At 38.2% G+C, this 24,192-nt stretch overlaps 1 protein-coding gene across 1 annotated transcript in view; it reads right to left on the minus strand.

The window, feature by feature from the left end:
- thsd7ab (thrombospondin, type I, domain containing 7Ab) overlaps positions 1-24,192 on the minus strand; it is a 177,804-nt gene that overhangs the window by 80,651 nt on the left and 72,961 nt on the right. The window contains exons 3-5 of the mRNA XM_067447927.1: positions 18,023-18,271; positions 10,261-10,442; positions 3,470-3,538 (exon numbers count right to left, since the gene is read on the minus strand). Coding sequence (XP_067304028.1) covers positions 3,470-3,538; positions 10,261-10,442; positions 18,023-18,271 — 500 coding nt within the window. The remainder of the gene's footprint in view (positions 1-3,469; positions 3,539-10,260; positions 10,443-18,022; positions 18,272-24,192) is intronic.

Here is a 24,192-nt window from a genome sequence, read left to right on the forward strand (position 1 = left end):
GAAATCGCTATTCCCAGTTGCATCACAGCAAAGGAAAAACAGGAGAAAACCGGATTCTTCACAGATTTTAGCATACTTTTAAAGCACATCCCTAAATCAAGATTTTTGCTTATTAAACATTTTGAATAATTTGATCATGTTTCCAGTTATCTACAATCCTAAAAATAAATAATGATAAAATTAAATAAACAAAATTAATATAATAATTTTTTTTTTTTTTTGCGATTTTGGGCTATTCCAATTTTTTTTTTTGCGATTTTGGACATAACGTGTTTCATTAACAGACGTAAGTGTTTATTTTACTGCACTTTATCAACACTGATCAGGCAAAACATTATAACCACCTTCCTAATATTGTGTTGGTCACATTTTTGCTGTCAAAACAGCCCTGCCCCTTCAATGCATGCACTACGCTTGCCCAATTTTTCCTGCTTCTAACACATCAACTTTGAAGACAAAGGGTGCGTCTCAATCAGCTACCTAGTTCAGTTGTCAGGGCACTGATCAGGGAGTCAGCCCATTGACTTATGTCCTGATCAGTGCCCTGACTAGTGAACTAGGGAGCTTATTGAGATGCAGGGAATGTTCACTTGCTGCCTAATATATCCCACCCACTAACAGGTGCTGTGATGAAGAGATAATCAGTGTTATTCACGTCACCTGTCATAATGTTATGCCTGATCTGTGTCTTTGCATCTGTAGTTTGCAAATCAATCTAACAATCATGGGTGAAGAGTGGTGGTATCTATTAGTTATTTTTTACCCTAGTCCCCTGGGATGGATGGATGGATGGATGGATGGATGGATGGATGGATGGATGGATGGATGGATGGATGGATGGATGGATGGACGGACGAACGGACGGACAGACAGATCGGCCGATAGATCAATAAATCAATAATTTAATCTATGGGAGAAGTGTGGTGGTATCTATTAGTTCATTTGTAATCCTATTCACCTGGGAATAGATGGATGGATGGATAAATAAGTAGTCCTCAGTAAAGTCCTCATAAATAAATATGAATAATAAATAAATAAGTAGTAAGAGAAATAGGTCTCAAATGAGTCCTCAAACGAATGAATAAATGCTGTCTGGAGTATGTGTGAAACTATAAATATGAACTCCAAACATAAACAACGGTGATGCATTAATGTTTTAACACAGGATTTTCCTGTCTGCTTGATGGGTGACAGGTGACATGACTGCTGCGTTTACATCAAAGCGAGGTAAACTCTTCTCGTGGAGCTCTCCCATGCTGATGTGTGGTGATTTCTGCTCTCTAGAGAGTTCCCAAACAAAATGTTCTCCACATGCACACTGTGAAATAAAAAGTACAAGAAGATTGACTGCACCAAAGACCTTCACAAATTTTTTTTTGATTGAACTCTGGAAAACAAGGATGGGGAATAACAGTTCACCCCGTTCTACTGCTGCATATTCCCGAAATGAATGGAGAGACAGATTTCAGTGTAATGCACCATCATGTAAGTTAACATAGCACTGCACAGGTTGTCCTTGTTTACGTGCCAGATGGTCTGGACCTTCTGCGCAAACTTTCTGTCTAATCAAAGTTTGCGGTCTGTTCCTGCTTTGACAAACCCAGGCGGACAGGCTTAGCTTCAAGCATTAGAAGGATTTGGTATTCGGTAGCTGTTTGAAAATAGATGAAAAACCTAGGGTGGCCTTGTTATTTATTGATATACACTAATGGACAAAAGTTTGGTTTTGGCATGATTGTTTGCAAGTCTCTTATGCTCGCCAATGCTTTATTTATTTGCTGTAATACTGTGAAATAATTTAAATAACTTATCTATTCAAATATACACTTTATTGGCAAAAGTTTTGGGACGCCTGCCTTTACGTGCACATGAACTTGAATGACATCCCATTCTTAATCCATAGGGTTTATAATGCCGTTGGTTCATCTTTTGCAGCTATAAGAGCTTCAACTCTTCTGGGAAGGCTTCCCACAAAGTTTAAGAGTGTGTTTCTGTTTATGGGAATTTTTGACCATTATTCAAGAAGTGTATTTGTGAGGTCAGGCCCGGATGTTGGACAAGAAGGCCTGGCTCGCAGTCTCCGCTCTAATTCATCCCAAAGGTGTTCTGTCAGGTTGAGGTCAGGACTCTGCACAGGCCAGTCAAGTTCCTCCTCACCAAACTCGCTCATCCACGTCTTTATGGACCGACGCTTTGTGCACTGGTGCAGTCATGTTGGAACAAGATGGGGCCATCCCCAAACCCTTCCCACAAATTTGGGAGCATGAAATTGTCCAAAATGTCTTGGTATGCTGAAACATTAAGAGTTTCTTTCAGTGGAACTAAGGGGCCAAGCCCAGCCCCTGAAAAACAACCCCACACCATGATCCCCTTTCCATCAAACTTTATACTTGGCACAATGCAGTCAGGCAAGTACCGTTATCCTGGCAACCTATCATGGTGACTATCTGAGCTCTAGAGAACGACCCATTTTTTCCACAAATGTTTGTAGAAGCATCTGCATGCCTAGGTGCTTGATTTTATACACCTTTGGCCATGGAGGTGATTAGAACGCCTGAATTTAATTATTTGGAGGTCTGTCCCAATACTTTCGGCAATATAGTGCATTTTAAAATCTAATTTATTCCTGTGATCAAAGCAGAATTTTCAGCATCATTACTTTAGTCTTTTGTGTCACGTGATCCTTCAGAAATCATTCTAATACGATTATTTGCTGCTCAAAAAAAATTCTTATTATCAATGTTAAAAACAGTTGAGCTGCTTCGTATATTAACACATTTTTAGAATTATTTGATGAATAGAAAGGTCAAAAGAACAGCATTAATTTAAAATCTTATTTTTTATTTTTAAAGAAATCTAGCTGATCCCAAACTTTTGAATGATACTTATGCACGATTAGTAAAATAACAGCAGTCTGGCTTTACCCCATGAAAGCCCATGAAATCAAAAGGTAGAATGGTCTAGTTTAAAAAAAGGCCCGATTGCACTTACAAATACAAACAAAACGCTTCTTCATTTCATTTGAGGAAGAGCGTAAAGTAAGAAGCTGTCAGAAGGGCAGTCATTGGCAATCAATCTCTGTCACTTGTCTAGTGCCCAGAGGAGAGTGTTGACTAAAACACAGAGTGTTGCATCAGTATGTACGCTTGTAATGAGCTCTCTATAGACACAAACACATACAAAAATACAGAACGTAAACAGACTAAGCAAACAAAATATGTAAACATGCCTCCAGGAAAGAGATTTGATCAAACAAAGGCCATTACTTCAGATACAGAAAGGAAAGCTTTTTAAAAAATAAAAAATACATGTTTTTTTTTTTTAAATAAAATGTCCGTTTACTTGCATGCTTTTGATCTTCGCATCAATTATTTTGACGAAGGGCTGATTACACTTTCAAAACAATATTGGTACATTTAAATTCAGTTGAAAAATACCCAGAATATGAATTTCAAGGTGTTTATCTTACCTGAGATCTCAAAGGTGACAGAAAGGAGAGGAGGGACACTAGGCGTCTGGTCATTTGGAGACTGACCTTCTAAAAAACACACAAACACCAACTCTAGCACACTACTGCTAATAAGCATCATTCAAGGGACACATACCATCACTAAGAGCTCTATACTGTGACTATTTACAGAATATTATAGGTTTAAAGGGATAATGCAAGGCATAAGCTGGTTAGCTTTAACTATCCTGAGCTGTGATGTCAAATGCAGCAGACAAGGGAACATATATGCCCATTCAACCTTTAAAGAGCCCTCAAAAAACAAATTAAATAAAATGATATCCATTTAATCACAATGCCCAGCCACTTTTGAATGGTCATCAAAAAATATACTTTTTTTAGCAGCATAAAGCCGGGTTACACGCAGGCTTTGCATTAAAAATAAAGATTTTCGGTCATTTTGAATCATGCTCTACTCTTATCTGTCAGTAGAATATTAAACGCGTTGTACTTAATCCTCACTCACACCTCTTCACAGTTGATTTTCTCCATTTTCTTCACAAAATTCAATAGACCAGACAACTTATTTTTATATCTGTCAAAACAACAGAAAGCATTGTGAATTATCTGTCAATGTTTTTACAATTTGAAAAGTGATAAAGAAATGTTCAGTTAAGGCAAACTCTGGTTGTGTCATTTACCTGCCAAACTGTACACGTCAAACCTTTTGGTTTGTAATGCCATAAAATGAAAAAAAAAAACACATTTGGTTGCGTTCCCTAAAAAAAACAGGCATTTTATCATAGTAGACTCCATTAACAGCTCTTTCCAATCGGATGTCACAGCAGTTTATTCAGGGTACTAAGGCACAGTCTCATTTGACTTTCATTCATACAGTAATGTGATAATGTGAGGTATAAGCTGGTTAGCTTTTACTTCTACCCAAATCTCAGACAGTCAAAAGCCACAGGATTTCTCCTACACTCTCAAAAAAATGTCAATGGATTTTTTAGCACCTAGCAGAGAATTCTCTTCTCATCAAGACCCATTTTTATTTTCTGCATTATATGGAACTCAAGGATTCTCTTATGGCATTATATTAAAGGGATAGTTCATCCAAAAATGAAAATTAGTCCATGATAGTCCTCAAGTGATTCTAGGTGTATATGACATTCTTCTTTCAGACAAATTAAAGTTAAGTTATATTAAGTCCTGGCTAATCCAAGCTTTATAAAGGCTGTAACTAGAGATCGACCGATATGGGTTTTTCTATAGCCGATGCCGATATTTAGAGGTCAGGGTCAGCCGATGGCCGATATGTGCTGCCGATTTTTTTGGCCAATATTTTGAAGTTTTCCCCTTCATATATTAAAAAATGACAAATATCAGCCCGATATATCGGCCAAACGATATATCGGTCGACCTCTAGCTGTAACTGTTGCTCTGTTTTTAAAGTCAATAAAAATGCATCTGTCCATCACATAACGTGCTCCACACGGCTCTGTGAGGTTAATAAAGGCCTTCTATAAGCAAATTGTTGCGTTTGTGTAAGAAAAATATCCATATTTAAAACTTTTTGAATTAATGTACCGGTTGATCACCTTCCGTGGAAAAGTGTTGAATGTGCCTTCTCAGAGTTCAAGATGCGTACGCGACGTCTGACGAGCGTAACTGGCCTTTGAACTGCAAAGGCACTTTCAACACTTTTTCCATAAACTGAATACGGAAGGCAATCTGCCTTTACTTAATAAAACTTTACTTAATACAATTTTTAATATGGATATTTTTCCTACACAAACGCATTATTTCTCTTCCGAAGGCATTTATTAACCTCCCGGAGCAATGTGAAGCATGTTATTTGATGGACAGATGCATGGACAAAAACAGAGCAACAAATCCTACCATTATAAAGCTTGGATAAGCCAGAACTTTTTAATTTAACTTAACTTTTATTCATCTGAAAGAAAGAATAATGTTATATACACCAAGAATGACATGAGGACGAGTAAATCATGGGCTAATTTTCATTTTTGAGTGATCTAAACCCTTTAAATAAATAAAAATCTCCTATAGCATTATACGGAATGTAAAATGATCATCTAACGGAATCAAATGGAACTTATAAAGATTCAAAAGGAACTTATAAAGGGTATGTTATAGATTAAAACTGAACTTATATAAAAAAAGAAGTAATGGCATCATATGAAAACTTTACAAAATCAAATGTAACACAAAGATTTCTTATGAATTCAACTTATAAAGAACGCTTATGGCATCATATGATATGAAATAATATTCTATTATGGCATCAAATCAAACTAATAAAAAGTCACTTATGGCATCATATGAAACTTTTAAGGGTTCCTTTACAGAATCAAATTGTATGAAAAGTTATCCTAAGTCATTCACTTTAAAATCCTTTTGGAAACTCTTGATTTGAAGACAGTGAGGCCACCTGTGGGAAATAACGTTCTGTTCGTGATACAAATGCAATGTTATATTCTTAGAAGAAAATGTAAATGAGCATCACTTCCAGATAGATTTGATGAAGGTTTAATCACATCAAAGAATCTTGAAGCTGACAACATCCTCCCAGGGCGAGAACATCCCGACTCCATCAGTTGACTAACGCTCCCTTTAACTTTCTGCACCGTCTGCGTTCATGTATCTGCTGTCAGCCGTGCAGATTACCCCCCAGTGAAGAGAGACATCTCCTGCACCACGCTGATAAGGACACAGATTTCCCTCCATACGCAGCTCCACCAGTGGCCTGTTTTAATAGCCGCTCTTTAACCATAGCGTTTCATGCAGTCAGCGCTCATCTGCTCTAATGTGCTGGGACATGTGTGTTACGATAAGTTTCAATGTGCTCACCGTACAGTTCAGAGCATCAAAAGAGCGAGCAGAAGGAAGAGAGATAAAAAAAAGAAGTATTTTCTATAAAGATGGATGAGCCACTAATCAAGTGATGGTGTGTGTTTGTAAAGCATGCAAAGAAATGCTGATGCACTATATACAGCGGAGTAAGAGATTTACACGCATTCATGCATGTGGGTGACGGACAGAGCATGCAGGGAAAGGGAAAGAACATAAGGGATAGATCAGGGGTAGTCAAATAAACTTCCAAGAGGTCCAGTCTCTACGTTTCCTTCCCAGCAGAAGTCCAGACAACATTTTTTTGGAACAGTTGGATGGTTTACCAAAAAATTATACCATTAATTACTCACCCTCATGTCATTTCAAACCTTCGTTCATCTTCGGAACGCAAATTAATATATTTTTGATGAAATCCGAGAGCTTTTTGAGCCAACACAGACAGCAACACAATGACCACTTTCAAGAACCTCGGATTTCGGCTCTCAGATTTCATCAAAAAAAAAAAATCTTCATTTGTGTTCTAAAGATAAACGAAGGTCTTAGGGGTTCATTAATGACAGAATTTTATTTTTGGGTGAACTAACACTTTAACCACAAACTAGTCAAGAGCCCCGTTTCCACCACAGGAACTTTACCCAGGTACCAGGAACTTTGGGTGGTACTTCGTGTGTTTAGACCGCAGGAACCAGGGTCTAAATGAAGTTCCGGGTAAATATTTCCCCCTCCAAACGACCCTGCTCGCGAGGTAGTACTTTTTCAAAGTTCAGGAACTTTCGAGGGCGGGACTTGGGCGCTGAACATGCTGATTGGTTTAGCTCATGCAGCATTTAATGTCAACGGGCATTTTTAAAAGTCTTTTGCGAGGTTCGGTCTCGTTCAGTAAATATCAGTCTTGCTCTCTGTCTGATGGCACGTGCCGAGTTCGTCTCAGCCATCTCACGTGCAATGTCCGTAATAGCTGATAATAATATACATTGTCATTTTAAATCTAGCTTTACAAGCTTTCTGAATATGCTGCATGCTGCTGAATCTGCATATTAGTGCTCTTTTCTGTCGTTGTTAATTACCTTAGTAAAACTATACATAACCAGCAAAAGCAGCACAGCTTGAATCTCTTCCATAGCTCTCTTCCGTTACTCGTTATTATTTTTTTTCACCATGTAAACGACCTGACCGATTACTTTTAAGTGTGCGTCCTTATGTGACGTGACAGCGCGCGCCACGCTCATGCTGACAAGAGAGGAAAGTTAATTTTTCTGAGGGGTAAACTTTTTATTTCGTAAGTTATGAAGATAATGTTGGAGTAATGACACTGCGCATATTACCCCAGGCAGTTTTTACTTTAACTGCGCCTGACAGAAGAATTTTTTTTCTGAGATGATTATTACAGTTTACAACAAATAAATAGCGTATATAATACTGTATTAGTCCTGGTGGCCGTTAAGAGTTGCTATGGCTACAGTTAACAAATTCCAGTGGCTGGAGAAAACAGCGTTGACATTTTGATGCGGCAGACAAACTGCATGTGACAAAATGATTGCGATTGAAAGTCATCACATGTAAACACCAGATTTAGATAACGTCTCATGTAAATAGTCCACTAAATCTTTCAATCGGTACACACAAAAATGATTACTGTCCTTCACTGACTTGGAGGAGCAGTCGCGTGCAGTCCTACATCACCGGACTAATTTGCCTAATCTTCTCGGAACTTTAGATCGCGGTCGAAACGCAGACAGTTGAAGGTCTGGGGGGGAGAAAAGTTCCTGTAAAAAAGTTCCTGGTACAAATTGTTCCGGGTAATTTTGGTGGAAACGGGGCTAAAGATGAGAATCTTGGGTCCACAGAGCTACAGCAGTGATGATTTTTTATCAATATTTAGCAAAAAAGGTAAATATATCTGTCCCACCTATGTATGGCACATAGAAGGCCTTGGGACTGATAAAACAATGGAGGTGCAGGGTTTGGCTCTTTAAAAAAAAAGTATGGACCATTTTTATATTTTTCCTCAAAGTAATAAACTACTAAAAACAAACAACATATATAATCTAATAATCAAACTCTCATCATAAGCACAAAACAAAGTTAACTAATTTCAAAGTTTTTGCCTTCTCTTGCCATCTCTAAATCGTTTTCCAAATTATAACAATTTTAAGTCATAAAGTGATCAGGATATATTCAAAACTCTAGCATGGCATGGGTTCAGTAGGCAATGTGTTTATGATAGTAAGTGGGGAAGCCGGTCTCTGAGCCCTCCCTAGCTCTACAGAAATTCAAATGTAAATCTGTGGTGGAAAATGAAACTGCAGCATGCTCTCATAGAGAGCCACTGGGGAAGATTTCTGTCTGCCCCGCTTATTTTCATGTGACGTTAGCTCAAGTAAACCTCGCTCAAGAGTCAAGAGTCAAGACCAAGACGATATCAGACAGTGCGCTTCAGCTGTGTCTGCATCAGGTCAGTAAACTAGTTAGCATGTCTTTTCTTCCTATGTGGAGTAGCGCACCTAATCAATGAAAGAATAAATCCATGTGAATAGCATTTATATACAGTAGTTCTGTTGTGTTCTGAATTGACTTTCCTCACTGGAATTGCTTCATAAGTTGTAATATTCTAAAACAACATTCGGGCACAAATATATTAAGGCAATTCTAAGATGGAACTGTATGTGTTTTCACTTTGCCGTCTGTAATAAAGTCTGGCAATCATCATTAGAGCGCCACCCTCAGGCTGAATAATGCAAGGACATTAGAATTCTGCCAAAAGTGCGTCTGTCCTACTTAAATTTATGGCCAGGAGTCGCTACTGATATTGTTTATTATTAAATGCTTTTAATGTGCTGAATTATAGTGCTAAATGTATGGCAAAAAACAAAACGTCTAAAGGTGTCACGTGTCACAAACCTGGTTTGGTTAATGACAGACATGACAAAATAATTGTATTTGCTGCATTCTTGTTTTCTGCCGCATTTAAGAAAAAGTTTCTATTTTGCTGCTCACCATGTTTGCTCTACTGTTGTTAAAATAACAGCCTCATCTGCAGCTCTTAATGTGGCGCTTTACGTCTTTAGTGGGAGAGAGACGCAATGCACACAGAGCGGAAAAGGGCTTGAATAAAGCGTGTTTAGCTCTAGATAAAACTATTATAGCATGTAGCGCCTAAAGATCATATACCGCAAATGATCATGATTGCTTGTGGTGTTAAACTCTTCGCTGAATTGAGTCTGCTCATTTTAAACAGTAAAATGGCCCATTTATGTTCTGCAGTCCGGATGGAACCAATCCGGGGTCCGGATCCGGACTGTGGTCTGCCATTTGAAATCCACTGGGATAGATCCATATTCTGTAGTCTAGTATTTACATTGTTTTTAGAGGCATAAATATTTATGCAAAGCGACATAAAAATCGCAAAATTCCATGTAATTATTGTCATTTTACTAAAAAATTATTTGGGAAGGGAAGGGAAGGGAAGGGAAGGGAAGGGAGGGAGGGAGGGAGGGAGGGAGGGAGGAAGGAAGGAAGGAAGGAAGGAAGGAAGGAAGGAAGGAAGGAAGGAAGGAAGGAAGGAAGGAAGGAAGGAAGGAAGGAAGGAAGGAAGGAAGGAAGGAAGGAAGGAAGGAAGGAAGGAAGGAAGGAAGGAAGGAAGGAAGGAAGGAAGGAAGGAAGGAAGGAAGGAAAAGACTTTCAGCATCAAATGGAACTTATAAACAGCCTCTTATGAAATCCTATGAAGCTTATACAAATTACCTTATAGAATCAAATGGAACTTATAAAGATTATTTTAAGGATTCGTTTTTTTTGCAAAGCAAACATTTTTTGAAGGACTATTAAAAGACTGAAATAAATGTTGTGCCATCAGCCAATCATCGACTTGCTTAGATGGCTGGCTCAAAAATAGCATACTTTTGTAATTATACATTGTCAAATGAAGGCTGTACCTTGTTTGTCTTTGTTGTTATTGATGTAGCTGACAAGTTCAGCGTTGGCCTGGACGCAGTACACTTCCCTGCTCTGCACACCTCCACCACACAGTCCAGTCTGATTCCCACGCCGCCGGTCCTGCTGGCTGAGCAGCGCGTCAACGCGGCATTCGCTCCATTCTGTGCTTCGCCAGGCATAACTTTAACATAAAAAATAACAAAAATAAACATGAAAAACATTAAACAGGCTATGTTCAAAAATAATAAGGGGTTTTCAAACCTGTCCTGGAGGACCCTCAGCCCTGCACATTTTGTCTCCCCTATATTTGACACATCCACTTCAGCTGTCTCTAATAATGAGGACGTGAGTTGAATCAAGTGTGTTAGATGAGGGAGACAAGCAAAATGTGCAGTGCTGGGGGTCCTCCAGGACAGGTTTGAAAACCCTCGTCCTAAATGACCTGTGCTTTTTATCCCCCATCGGCACATGAGTTGAATCAAGTGTGTTAGATGAGGGAGACATGCAAAATGTGCAGTGCTGGGGGTCCTCCAGGACAGGACTGGGGAGGACCCCCAGCATTGCACATTTTGTATGTCTCCCTCATCTAACACACACCTGTCCTGGTTTGAAAACCCCGTCCTAAATGACCTGTGATCTATACCAAATCTTCACAATTTAAAAAAACAACAACATTCATACATTTGATTTATGCGTCACTGTCATGTACTCTAGCAAGAGACATTACACGATAAACAAAGGCCACATTTCCTTTGCAGGCCCAATGTAGAATTTTTTTTACTATAAAAAAAAATTGATAACCAACATACAGGTTCTTTTAAAAGTGACCCATATCTGATCAAAATGAAGGTTGGCTATTTTATCAATATCTTTCCTACTTTTCTGGGCCTTGAAAGTATTAATTAAATTGCTGTCTATGGAGGGTCAGAGAGCTGTCGGATTTAATCAAAAACATCTTAATTTGTGTTCTGAAGATGAATGAAGGTCTCACGGGTTTGGAACGACATGAGGGACCAGTAATATAATGACAGAATTTTCATTTTTGGGTGAACTATACCTTAAAGCATGTCAGAAGCTCTGGGTTCGAAATTGCTTTTTTCCCCTCATTAAAACCAAATGTGTTCATCAGTGATTATTATATATTATTATTATTATTATATATCAAGAGCTGGGACATGTTTGTGTGCGTTTTATTTTGTGATTTCACAGGAACTAATAGAGTCTCTACAACGGGACTGAAGCACTGAGCCGGCGTCAACAGCAACAACAAGCCCTCAGGATGATTTCAAAATCAACATATTTTTGCTCCAGATCGCCTCTTATTTAAAGGGTTACTTCAGCAATTTAGCAACGATTGTGTGCGCATCTTGACGTCATTGACTGACAAAACACCGCCTCTACCGAATAATAAGCAGAAGTAATAAGCAACAGACATGTTCAGTTTTTAATTGTAACTACGCATGCAACACGATGTAGCTACGGCATTCAAAAATTTTATAAGACTTGCAGTATAGTGTTGTACGGTAAAAATAGAATTTATGGTAATTGAAATAAAAACTAAAAACAAATATTAGCTGAAAAAATAAATTAAATGAAAATTTCTTTGGCCATTAAACTTAAATAAGTTTGATTTGGAGCAATAAAATAAATAAAACTAAAACTAATAAAAATGAAGAATGTGCATAACAAAATAACAATAAATTAAAATACATTTGAATGAAAACTGAAAATAAAAAAGGCAAATTTAAAATACTAATAAGTGTATGTATAAATTGTCTCTTTTTAATTTCAACTGAATTAGACATCCCAGAGGAGGTTGAATTGCATGACAGGAGGGGGGTTTACTAAAGAGCAATTCAAATAAATTCAACATAGTTGATAAAAAAAAGAAATAGTTTTCTTCCACCCTGGTTCAAAAAAGTCTATGCATCGCTCTTGGTGTCTGTAAGGGCTATAAACCTAAAACTTTTAGGGCCCTATCTTGCACCCAGCGCAATTGACTTTGTACACCGACGCATGTGTCATTCCTATTTTGCACCCGCGCAAAGCACGCTTTTCCCTCCACAGAAGCACGTCGCTAAACTAGTGAATGAACTTGCGCTCCCTGGGCGGTTCAGCGCAAAAAAGGAGGTGTGTTCCGGCGCAAACAATCCCTGGTGCTATTTTGCTGTTCCATTAAACAGTTGCGCCACTGACCAGAAAAAACCTAGTCTAAAGTCAGTGGCGCGTTGCGCGTTGTTCATTATGCTATTTTAAGGGCGCATTCTTGACCATAATGTATAGCGTGCACAACGCGCATACACTTTGCTCATGTAATCTACACAGATGCAACATTTTTGCAAATCATAAATTGTTACACTAAAAAAATATCAACACATGAGATGACGGAAATCATTGTGATGTGCCACGAAGATGTGGAAAAATAGGCATAAATCTAGCTTACAAATTATTCAGGCTGTGAACCGCTCCTGACGTGCGCCTGGTAAATACGCCATAATAATAGCAATCCATAATGGAACTTGTGCACCTGCTTTTAAAGGGAATGTTGGATGACGCTCTGATTGGTTTATTCACGTTACGCCCAAACCACACCTAGCTACACACCTGAAGCTACTTCAGACCAACCCATTTTATATTTTTATATTTATCCCCCCGGGAAAATAGCAACAGCGCCGAGACCCGCCCACAATGTTACTTACAGATCGTTAAAATAGGGCCCTTAGCCTCTTTACAAACACTTCTAGTAATTTTAATTTTAATTCCTTGAACGGAAATTCAAAGAGCAGTGCTGTCTCTTGTTTGCCACCTAAAGCCATGGGAATATAAAACCATTTTGGTTGAATGGCACACAACACATGAGATTTCCTCTAAACCTTAGAGAAGAGACATTCTTTAGTGCAATTATACTGCGACTGGGGTCTTCTATAATCTGTGAAGCAGAAGACTTTAGAATTTCCATTTGACCTGCATTTAATCCTATTGCTGTCTTGGAAAAAAAATGTGAGGTATCAAAGAGATGTCATTTGTGATTTCTTTTTCCTACTTTCGTAATAGTGCGAAACACAATTGCAAAACTCCATTATCTTTCAAGCTGCCTATTCACAGTACGTGGGAGACTCAGAAAGTGACGACGTGCCAGTGCTGGCCATCTGTGAGAGAACGAGATGAGAGCAGCGCCACAGAGCTCTTAAGATCACTTCCATTTGTCAGTGCATCTCTTCTGGCTCGGGACCACAGACTGTCCCGATCCGTCTCAGCCCGTCTCCATATGCTCATGTGCTGACTCTCACTGGCACCAGCGCTCACACTGAGCATGGGTCAACCGCTTCCCGACAGGGCCTCCTGCTCCACGCCGGTATTTCTCCACGCAGAGCCGAAAGCATGAGACGTGGCTGCTGTTTTTAGTGCTTGTTTTATGTATATGCCCGTAGGAGAGGAAAATCCCACAGGAGATTCTTTAATAGCTCAATTGCTTCTCCTTGACAGCAGAGATTAAATTAAATTGTAAATTAACTTAAGAATATTTTTTCAGTTACACACTTCTCCTGCTTCCCAGATGCTCCTCTAAAGAAAAAGACCATATTCCTTACGAGATCCCTACAATGTTTAAAACTGCGCTAACATTTGCCAAGACACCAAAGTCAGAGATTTCAGACTATTATTAATTTGTTTTTACACTAAAAAACCTTGTGTATTTTTTCTACCCAATTTTTGGGTTGAGTTTTTTGGGTCATTTTTGGGGGTTATTTTTTCAGTGTTTGGGTAGTTTTTGTGTTACCCAGATCCTGGGTCAGACATAACATTATATTGAGTTATTTAAAGCCGCATTAGCAGGCTTTTTGCAACCTCTTCAGGACAGACTCCATCAAATTGTTGCATGTCTTCGGTAAAATGCAGGTTTGTGTATTTTATTTTATCTACAGATTTGTTATTGTGCTGTATATCGTTTCGTTTTATGATGCGAGTCACCTAAACAAGCATCACATCAGTCTTTTTGCGTGATGTAAACGCCTGATACATTGCCCTTGCATACAATTTTATGATTTTATTTAAAGGGGTGATGAGAAATCAACTTTCCCTTTGAGCTTTTGATATATAAAAGGTCATGGTAATATAGGATTATCCTGTAAGTTTCAGAGCTAAAAACTTCCTTGTTAGTAAAAGAAAAGCTTTTAGACACCAGGCTTAGAAAACGATTGTGTGCGCATCTTGACGTCATCGACTGACGAAACACCGCCTCTACAGAATAATAAACACGAGTAATTCAGAAGCCCCGCCCACCGACTCATCGGATCACGCTAGCCAGCAGCAATAAACATGCTGAAGAATATAGCAAGATATTGTGAAAGAACACAGTCGCTGCATAAGCTTCCTTCGGATCCTAATATTAGGAAAGTGTGATACTTCATTTATTTCTTATGAAGTTTCAGCTCACGTGGGGAAGACATGTACGCGTGTTCGCTTCATTTCACTGCAGTACCGTTTGTGTGTTCGCGCACGTGTGTGTGTGTGTGTGTGTGTGTGTGTGTGTTTGCGCTTATATCCACCGATCGGGCAGGCCAGGTAATACAAAAATAATATTCCAATCAATCGTGAGTGGATGAGAAATAAATGATTGTGTTTGTTTGATAAAGACGTTTATGAGCCCTGTGATCGAGAGAATCATTCCGGTTGCCACATTCAAAACAATCCCTCCCTCATGTGAACTGACAGTGGAGCTGGAGCTCATTAATATGCGAATGTTATCCAATCCTATAGCCGTGGGCGTTTACTTCCAAGTCTCCAGCACGCCCATCAAAACCCAGCGTTCAGGAGAGAGCCTCAAAACCAGTGTGTAACATAGCCAATTACTTATTAGATATGATGTTTTTTAATGTAAAAAACCACACGGATGTGATTAATTGACAACGGTATACAACAATTAAAAAAGCCAGTTCATGACTATAGTTCTCTAGCCTAGAAATCTAGACCCAACCTAGCGGCAGCAAATCTAATCTGCCGCGAGTGTCGTTTAGCAACTCTAAATACGCTTCTGAGCTGTTAAAACCAAACTCTGGTCAGGCCAATCACACTGTGTATAGAGTCTTAACATAACGAAGGCTGAGTTGCGCTTGCATGCTACTAGTAAACACAGAAGTTGGCGAATGGCGGTCTTTTGAATCAGCTTTGACCATGACTCTGGAAGACTCGGAGTTAAGCTTTTCTCTGAGAAAAGAACGGCACTGAAGTCATTCTTAAGAAGGGAAGATGTGTTCGGAGTTTTGCCGACCGGATACGGTGAACTTCATGTTGCTCTGGTTGGTTGTAGCGCTATCCTATCGCGTGCAGAGGGAGTTTGAAAGACAACCGTTTATCCGTCTCTCGGATTGAGCCCTGTCAATGGTGAGTTTCCAGACCAAACATCTGGTCAGGTCTGGCTTGTCAGGCTAATAGTTGTCAGAAGTATACACTAATTGTTTATGGACAGATTATGGAGTCATTCACGGCATATATCAGCTACAAGTGAAAGGCAGAGCTGAAGTTAAAAGTTACCCTGCTCAACATGATACAAGCTACGGCATGCCTTTACGGTGGAATCAGGACAACAGTTAAATGAGCTTAAATGTTGGCAATATGCATTAAAATCTATATAAAATATAATGTTAATCATAATTTATGTTAAACAGTATACAAGTTGCTTGTGTTTTAATGCCACTAGTGGGAATTGTATGGCAGGTTTTTGGGGCAAAAATGTAGGTAGAGGCATGATTTTTCAGTAAGATGTTGTTCATTTTATTGCTCTGTACTTTTACTGTACCTCAATAATTGTCTCATTTGTTCCTATGATTTCTCTGAAGGAGAAACATCTTGAAAATTCAATGACAGGCTTACTAGGAACCACATTAAATCCTTTGAGCTACGAAATAGCAACTCAAGAAATAATGTTTCTGTTGGATTGACACAATGAGATAAGACAAGCTTACAACAATTTGTTGCCGTATATCACATCATATCATCACTCCAATGATGCGACGTAATTTCACAGACACAAAACCATCTAAAAGAAAACCTTTGATCCCAAGCAGTGATAAGAGAGCACATTGATGTCTAAATAAGAGTGTTATATCTGCAGTTCAAAAGCACCCATTCATATTGACTTTGAAATAATGCATGCAGATATCACAAGCTCAACCATATGGATTATTTCCCTGCCGACCCTGTAATTTGTACATGCCCTGCCAACATTTTTACTTGCCCCGCAGCAATAATGAATTACAAAATAGCATATAAATGTGTTTATATCAAGCCTGCAGCACCCCTCTCAGAAACTGAAGCTTTCGCGCGTCGATCGCCCCCCGGTGACCGGGCCCAGTATAGCCGCCCCTCTGTGTTTTCTAATGGACGCGAGGCAAACTAAACAATAAAATTACACATTACATATTTTTTCCCTAAAGTTAGTTTATGTCATTGTAGGCAGTTAAAATAAGTTTAGTTTTAGTTAGTTATTTGATGCTATAAAAACGGGGGGGGTGACCTAATGATTGACAGCTGAGATTGATGTCTTCTCTGAGAGAAGTTGTCACTGAGGCACTAACGAACATTTTTCAGGATTTTTGGGAGCAGATTGGAGCTTTAGCTTTGATTTCTAACATTTCATAACTGTTTATTTCACACCAACATAATTAATTTTTCTGCATCTGTGAGCGGGTACATTATACATTTTTGGTCAATATAATGCACCCCTGCTGAATATGATTATTTTAAAATAATTAATGCCCCCAAACTTATGAACAGTAGTGAATGGATCTTATTATGCATATAATAGAAAAGGTTGCCTGCTGTATTTAATTGATATGTATAGATTTTACTGTATATTGATTTAAAAAACGACTTATTATCACGGCTTAACATTCACTGCTCGCCAGCCACTGTGGCTAGTGGTCTTCCAAAGTTAGTAGACACTCAACATTTTCACTGGCCACAATTTTGACATCAATACCATGGGGAAAAAATGTCAAATAGATATTTTTAATATCTCATAATTTTGCAGCAGGTATGTTAGGCTGCTGTCACTTTAAGATCTGATGCATGGACCTGTTATACTGTTACACATGTTTTCTTTCTGAACTGTTTACTTTCACTTAATACAGAACTGACTGTGCTTACAAGCATACTCGCCAAGAGCATTTTGATATTATTTTGTGTGTCTTTGACTGTTGAAGCGCAATAAGCAATGGCAAAGAACTTAATTTAGTACTGAGAGGTGGCTTTATATGCGCGCACTTTGGGTGTGAGTGCAAAATCTATAGGAAGGAGTCAAATAATGTGCAATCCCAAGGAAAATTCAAACCCTGTAACAGCAACAATATTGATCCGGAGAAAATGAAACAAGTGAGTGAAAGGAGGAGGGTTTGTGTGTAACTCGCTGTCGTAGAGATGAGACTGAGAGAAAAAAAGAACAGCTGGTATCGTGTATCTGCTTTGTGGAAAATGAGTATTGGAAGTGTTTCAGATATTTCAGTATCGATATGCATCGACAACACACTCCTTTGCACTTAGTTTATCATTTCAGATGCCTTTTTAAAAGACTGCAATAGAAAAATCCTGCACACCACTGCTGGATTGTGGAGGGTGGGCAGGTGTTAATATAAAGCCCTGCTTATTACACTTCACTTTTTAATACAGTATCAAGTACAGCATGAGAAAAATGCAACCAGTGACTTTGCAAAACAAATATAAAATGTAGTGAGAGCACAGTACTAGCATGTCCGTGGTACTTACATGGCGCAGGGCGACACCCCGTTTCCTTCAGGTTCACAGGTCTGACTTTCCTCCAGGATGGGGCATTCGGACCCTCCCCCAGTAGGAAGCCGTACCAGCTGTCTGCTGCGGGAACGTGTGCCCTGAGGAACACTGGGGTCCGAGCAGGCCTTGGAGCAGGAGCCCCATTTACTCCATTCACTGACCACGCAGTCTTTAGGCATCAGGCAGGACTGGTAGGTCTCCGGAAGACTCCAGTGAGGACACTGGCTGATGCAGGACCGAGGGGTAGAAACAAATGACAAGATAATTATTTTACAGTTAAGAACAAAATTAAATGGAATTAAAACCGTCACACTAAAATTAGTGGTGGGGGGTGTATTTGTTTAATATAAATAGGATAGAATAAATATTTTTATGATATGAGACTAAACTACATTTTTATATTATATATTTATACCATGATACCAAACTAAACTATACAATATATATTATACTATATACTTTTAAAATTCTTTTTATTTATTAATAAAATGTATGAGTAAAAAACATTATAACAAATAATACAATAATATTAATATGACAATTAATTAAATAAATAAATATGATCAATAAATAACCTTATTATTTTAAATCCTATTTACTGAAACATTAGAACATTGAAATATCTATAAAAAAATAGAAAGATTTTATTATTAACCTCTATAGGTTATTATAATTTATAGTATAGTATAGTAATATAGGCATAGTATAATTTAATTTTTTTCCATATTACTGTTTTAAACACACACACACACACACACACACACACACACACACACACACACACACACACACACACACACACACACACACACACACACACACACACACACACACACACACACACACACACACACACACACACACACACACACACACACACACACACACACACACACACACACACACACACACACACACACACACACACAAACTACTATAACCTAAAAATTGTCAGCTTTCTCCTCGGTAGAACAGATTATTTATTTATTGAATTTAAAAGTTTGAGTTTATAATTACCGGTATGTCATGAATTGTTGAAATAATCGGGATAAAAATATGGCATTTTTCTGCATTTATCTCTTATGTTGCTAATAAAAATAAGCACTAAAATGTATTAAATATAAAATGTAAAATAAAATAACAGCACTTTAAATACTTTAGTAACATGTTTATGGTAACGTAACTCAATTTGCAGTTGAACAACAGCTTTTGTAGCAGTTTCAGTGGCTGGTAGCTTAATGCTGAGAAGTGTAAATGCAGCAATTTCTCTTGGTCTCTTATTTTCTCAGCAAGCAATGCAGCTGACGAGCTATTACAGCTAATTACTGGCTGCTTCCGTTCCAGCGTAGCTTCATTTAGCAACTGCTCATTTAGGTGCCGAGGCTGCCAAACTCACCTCAGGGCAGCACGGACTCTTAAACACATAAACTTCAAAGCTGGCACTGTTTTCCACCCACTTTAAACCCAGATTAAGATGTCTCGAAATCATTAAAAAATCTGGCAACATAATGACACCATATTGCAGCACAATAACTCTTCCTGAGGTATAAAACCGTTAGTAGCCTTGGGTAAACTGTATTTGGCAGAAATGCCAGTCTGTTGGAATAGCGATTGTGGGCTACTGTCAAAATTCTGACTAGAGATGGGTAAAAATAAACTAATTAATGAATTAATACAAGGAATAATACATTTTATCTCTATTCACCAATATTATTTGAATTCAATTTTCTAAATGTTTGTTTGTCCGAAACGTGATGTTGTCGGAACAAAGACGTGGCAGTCAGCTGTTTAAAGAGTGCACAGGCTGAATGAAGGCAACAGTTCCTATATCAATATCTTAACAGATAGAACATAGCCTTAATGTATGGCACACATCAAGCTGTCTGAACAAACCGTACCTGCTTGTAAAAGCAAATGAACATATCCTCCATCTGAGGCTAAATCCCTAAACTCCACACCATCAGCCACTTATCTGAAGTAACAAAGTTATCACTCAGCTGATGAAGAATTTTCTTGAGTGTCAAATTGGTATCAAATGGTGTTGTTCTGCTTAAATGCACATTGCACCCAATATTACTAACGTGCATTGTTTTTGAGCATAGGGTTGCACATTTTTGGTGAGCCTTTGTTTACAGCTTGTTGATGGAATGAGGACACCATCATTTCCATTTAAATGAGAATGATCTTTCTCCTTTAAATGCAAGAATAACTCAATTGTGGGAACTCAGGAGAACCTCAGTGCAGCAGCAGGAGTATTATGAAGAAGTCCATCAAATCCTAAATATCATTTTCAGAAAATTCTAAATTAAACAATGCGTGCATGCATAACATGTGGGCAACACTGAGCAAAGGTATATGACGTAAAGTATTTTAGGATGTCTGTGTAAAGTCGCACACAAAGACTGTCTAGCAATATATTACACTGTAAAATCCAACAGTTGTTTCTAACTAACAATTTTTAGTTCACTTTTTTTTTCTTGCAGAAAACGTCTCAGTTACGTATGGTAACCCTCGTTCCCTGAAGGAGGGAACGGAGACGTACGTCGAACGTGACAGACTGAAAGGAAACCCAAGTTAAGATTAATTTGATTGGTTTGACTGCCATTTTGTCTAGCATTTTGTCTCTTTCTCTAGTTGCATTCACTCTTTTCCTAACTAGAACTGTTGGGTTTACTATACTGACTAAAGCAAAGTAATGAAACGATAAGAATGGCATGTTTGTTCGTGATGGATGATCACAGACCAAGTGCTTCAGAAAAACTTTGTTACATTTCTTGAACTAACAAATCAACTATGGATATTTCAGGAGCAGAAAAAGAAACAAGTCAAAGGGCTTTTCAAACTGTGCTTACCCCAGGGTTAACATCATTCTAAAAAACACAGCTTTTAAACCCTGGGTAAAGGAACGTTTCAACACTTTAAGTTGAATATTTATGCTCCTGGAGGGACTCCTATGACAGCCTGTTTATCTGATTGCATTTATACAAATACACAACCATTCAAAAGTGTGGGGATAGTACAATTTGTTTAAGGGAAATTAATACTTTTATCCAGGATTAATTAATTTGACCAAAAAGACATTTATAATGTTTGTTTGTTTGAGAACAGATAGATCATCATATAATGGTTTCTGAAGGATCATGTGACACTGAAGACTGGAGTAATGATGCTAAAAATTCAGTTTTGCATCACAATAATAAATGACATTTTTAAACATATTCAAATAGAAAACAGTTATTTTATATTGTAAGAATATTTGACAATATTGCTGTTTTTACTGCAGTTTTTAATCAAATAAATGCCGGATTGGACTTTCAAATATAAAAACATAAAAAAACCTGAAATTTGAAAAGTATATAACTAATATCCAAAGCTTTAGCCAAACATTAGCTACCAGAGTTAATAAAACTCACCACGCCAGATCCACAAGGTCTGTCCAAAAGGGTGGGTTTTTAACTTTCACATTCTGATAAAAAATTATTTCAGGAAAACCGAAAGACTACCAAAAAAAAAGGCATGTCACCCCTTAACTTCTAGATCTCAGAACCATCAACAACCTTTGCTCAGAAGACCCCAGATTCCAAATGTATTTGGAGATATTTGGGATCTACAGATAGTGGCAAGACTAGTATGTATATGCTGGTGATTTGGCCATTTTTTCACCCAGCAGTTACTGAATATCTGCTCTGAATATGGGGTGAAATATGATGTGTTGTACAACGCCAAAAAGAGTGCTGTAATGATATATAGGACAAAAGTGGACAAAGATCTTTGTTTTCCAGACTTTTATCTGTCAGGACAATTGATAAGTGTCTGAAATAAAATTAAATATCTGGGTCATTACATTACTGATCAGATGATGAGGATATATACAGGCAACGTTGCATATTATATGCCCAAGCTAACTTGCTGGTAAGAAAGTTCCACATGTGCACAGATGATGTTAAAATTAGCCTGTTTAAAGCACATTGCACTCCTATGTACACTGCTTCTTTATGGACTAAGCTTAAAAAGGCAAGTATGCAGAAGCTTAAGGTTGCTTATAATGATTGTATAAGGATATTGCTCAATAAACCCAGGTGCTCTACTGCAAGTTTTGTAATGCAGGGGTCAGTATCTTTCAGGTGATCTTGAGGAGGCTCATCTACAAATTCATTTGTCACCTAAATGACTCCCAGAAGAGCATTGTTATACTGCTAGTTAATCCGGGGTTTAGTGCCATACCATACCAATCATCACTGTGGAATCATTGGTATAAGTGTCTTTTATAGTAATGCTGTATTGTAGGTTTTGTTTATATTTTTATTTTTATTATTATTATTTAAAATTCTCTTTTTTAATGGATGTTATGCATGTGTCTCTAAATGGACCATGAGTCTGAAATAAAAAGTTGATGATGATGACTAGTAAAAACCATATGTGACTTTGCTTGAATTCTTTATTCTTAAAGGGTTACTTCAGCGATTAGCATATGGCTTTGTATCAGTAGAAACTCTGGAGTATATTCAAATGATTGTGCTTTCCCCCCTCATATCCCCCTGAGACAAGAGATTTATGCATTTTATTTCTGGAAAAATTCCTCCTATGATGCAAATTGAAGATATTTGCTTCATAGACCCTTTCACTGTTTGTATACAATGATGACGTAGCAACGTATGCGCGCGCATTTTGGCAACAAACTGTGGCGAGAATCAGCAGCATGTCAAGCTACGTGAGCGGATTAAGCAACACAAACCGAGAAAGTTATTTTAGTTTAAAAAGTTGACTTTATCAAATGGTATTCGGCTACTAGATCCGTGTACTATATTGGAGTGGATAGAAGACGTTAGCAGCTGGCCAGATATAACGTTAGTGGTCGGATATATACGTATCTGAGAAACCGAGCGTGTACACCCGAGACAAGCATATAAATCACTGGATGCTTATGAATACGTTGTCTGTGGGCATGTACAGAATGTCCAATACAATTTTCTACATTTATTCTTATTCTTCACACCGACATACATTTATCCTTTTCCTTACATTTGTTGTTATTGATTTGTGTCGACACACTTCTGTTTAAAGTTTAATTTTGTAATGCTATAGTACTTTAATAGCAACTATGTTGCTTGCATAAATTTCTCAGATGGTTATTTTGCAATTAAACTAGTAATAAAATCATTACAAATGAAATTGATAAGTAGTGTGATTATTGATATGATAATCTGGGGATGGGGGGTACATTATACACACCAGTGGCAGCCAATGTTGGGAGGTTTATTATAAATAATTAAGTTTCAAGTGCAGTAAATGTTTTACAAATGAATTTTTTATGCGAGCATTTTTATGTCCTCGTTCCAATCAATGCATTTAATCGCCTGCAGCCACAGGTACCGCCGGTTCTTCTGAAACGGCCGTGATCCTGTCGGAATCCTATAAAACTTAAGCCCATTGGTGGAATAGCGATAAGTGCAACCAAAAACGCAACAGCCAGACATTTTGATGCTGGGAAACCGTTTTGATAAACTTTCGGTGTTGCTCACACGTTAGAACAACTAGGGAACAACACCACTTCCGTTGCCAAAATGCGCGCGCAACTCTTTGATCACGTGGGCTGTAAAAAGGTCTATAGGAGGAATGTTTGGCCAAAGGCTAAAGACTACAGCCAGCAGAGGGAGCCATTTCCGCATGTTTTGAACCCACACATGGGGGATGGAGATCACACTCAGAGCTCAGCTCAGCTGCAGGCGCTCATTTAAACGGAGCTAAGGTGAGCAATGTAAGTCTTTTAACTTCTCAAATTAAAGCTTGCAAAGGCAAGAACTGAAACGCACCAGACTGAACTTGCGTTGTGAATGTATGCCGCGAGTGTAGTCGTGATTACCTCAGCTCTCATCATGAGAGCTCATCAGCTCATTTATCTCACTCCTGCAGTTAGTGCTCAGTGCTGTGATACTCGCGCGGTGACTCACTCATTATATTGAACACTGAACAGACACGTTCAGTTTTTAATTGTAGTGTCTTCTCCAACTCAGTCACAGTAATCAAGTTGGTGGCTTTGGGAGTGGCCTCACAGGGCAGCGCAGCATTCTGGGAATTGTAGTCTTTCATCCCCATGAGACAAAAATACATTTTCTGTCTTTTCTTACTCTAGAAGGCACCAAATT

This window comes from Pseudorasbora parva, chromosome 7 (assembly GCF_024679245.1).
Source record: "Pseudorasbora parva isolate DD20220531a chromosome 7, ASM2467924v1, whole genome shotgun sequence".
Taxonomy (NCBI): Eukaryota; Metazoa; Chordata; class Actinopteri; order Cypriniformes; family Gobionidae; genus Pseudorasbora; species Pseudorasbora parva.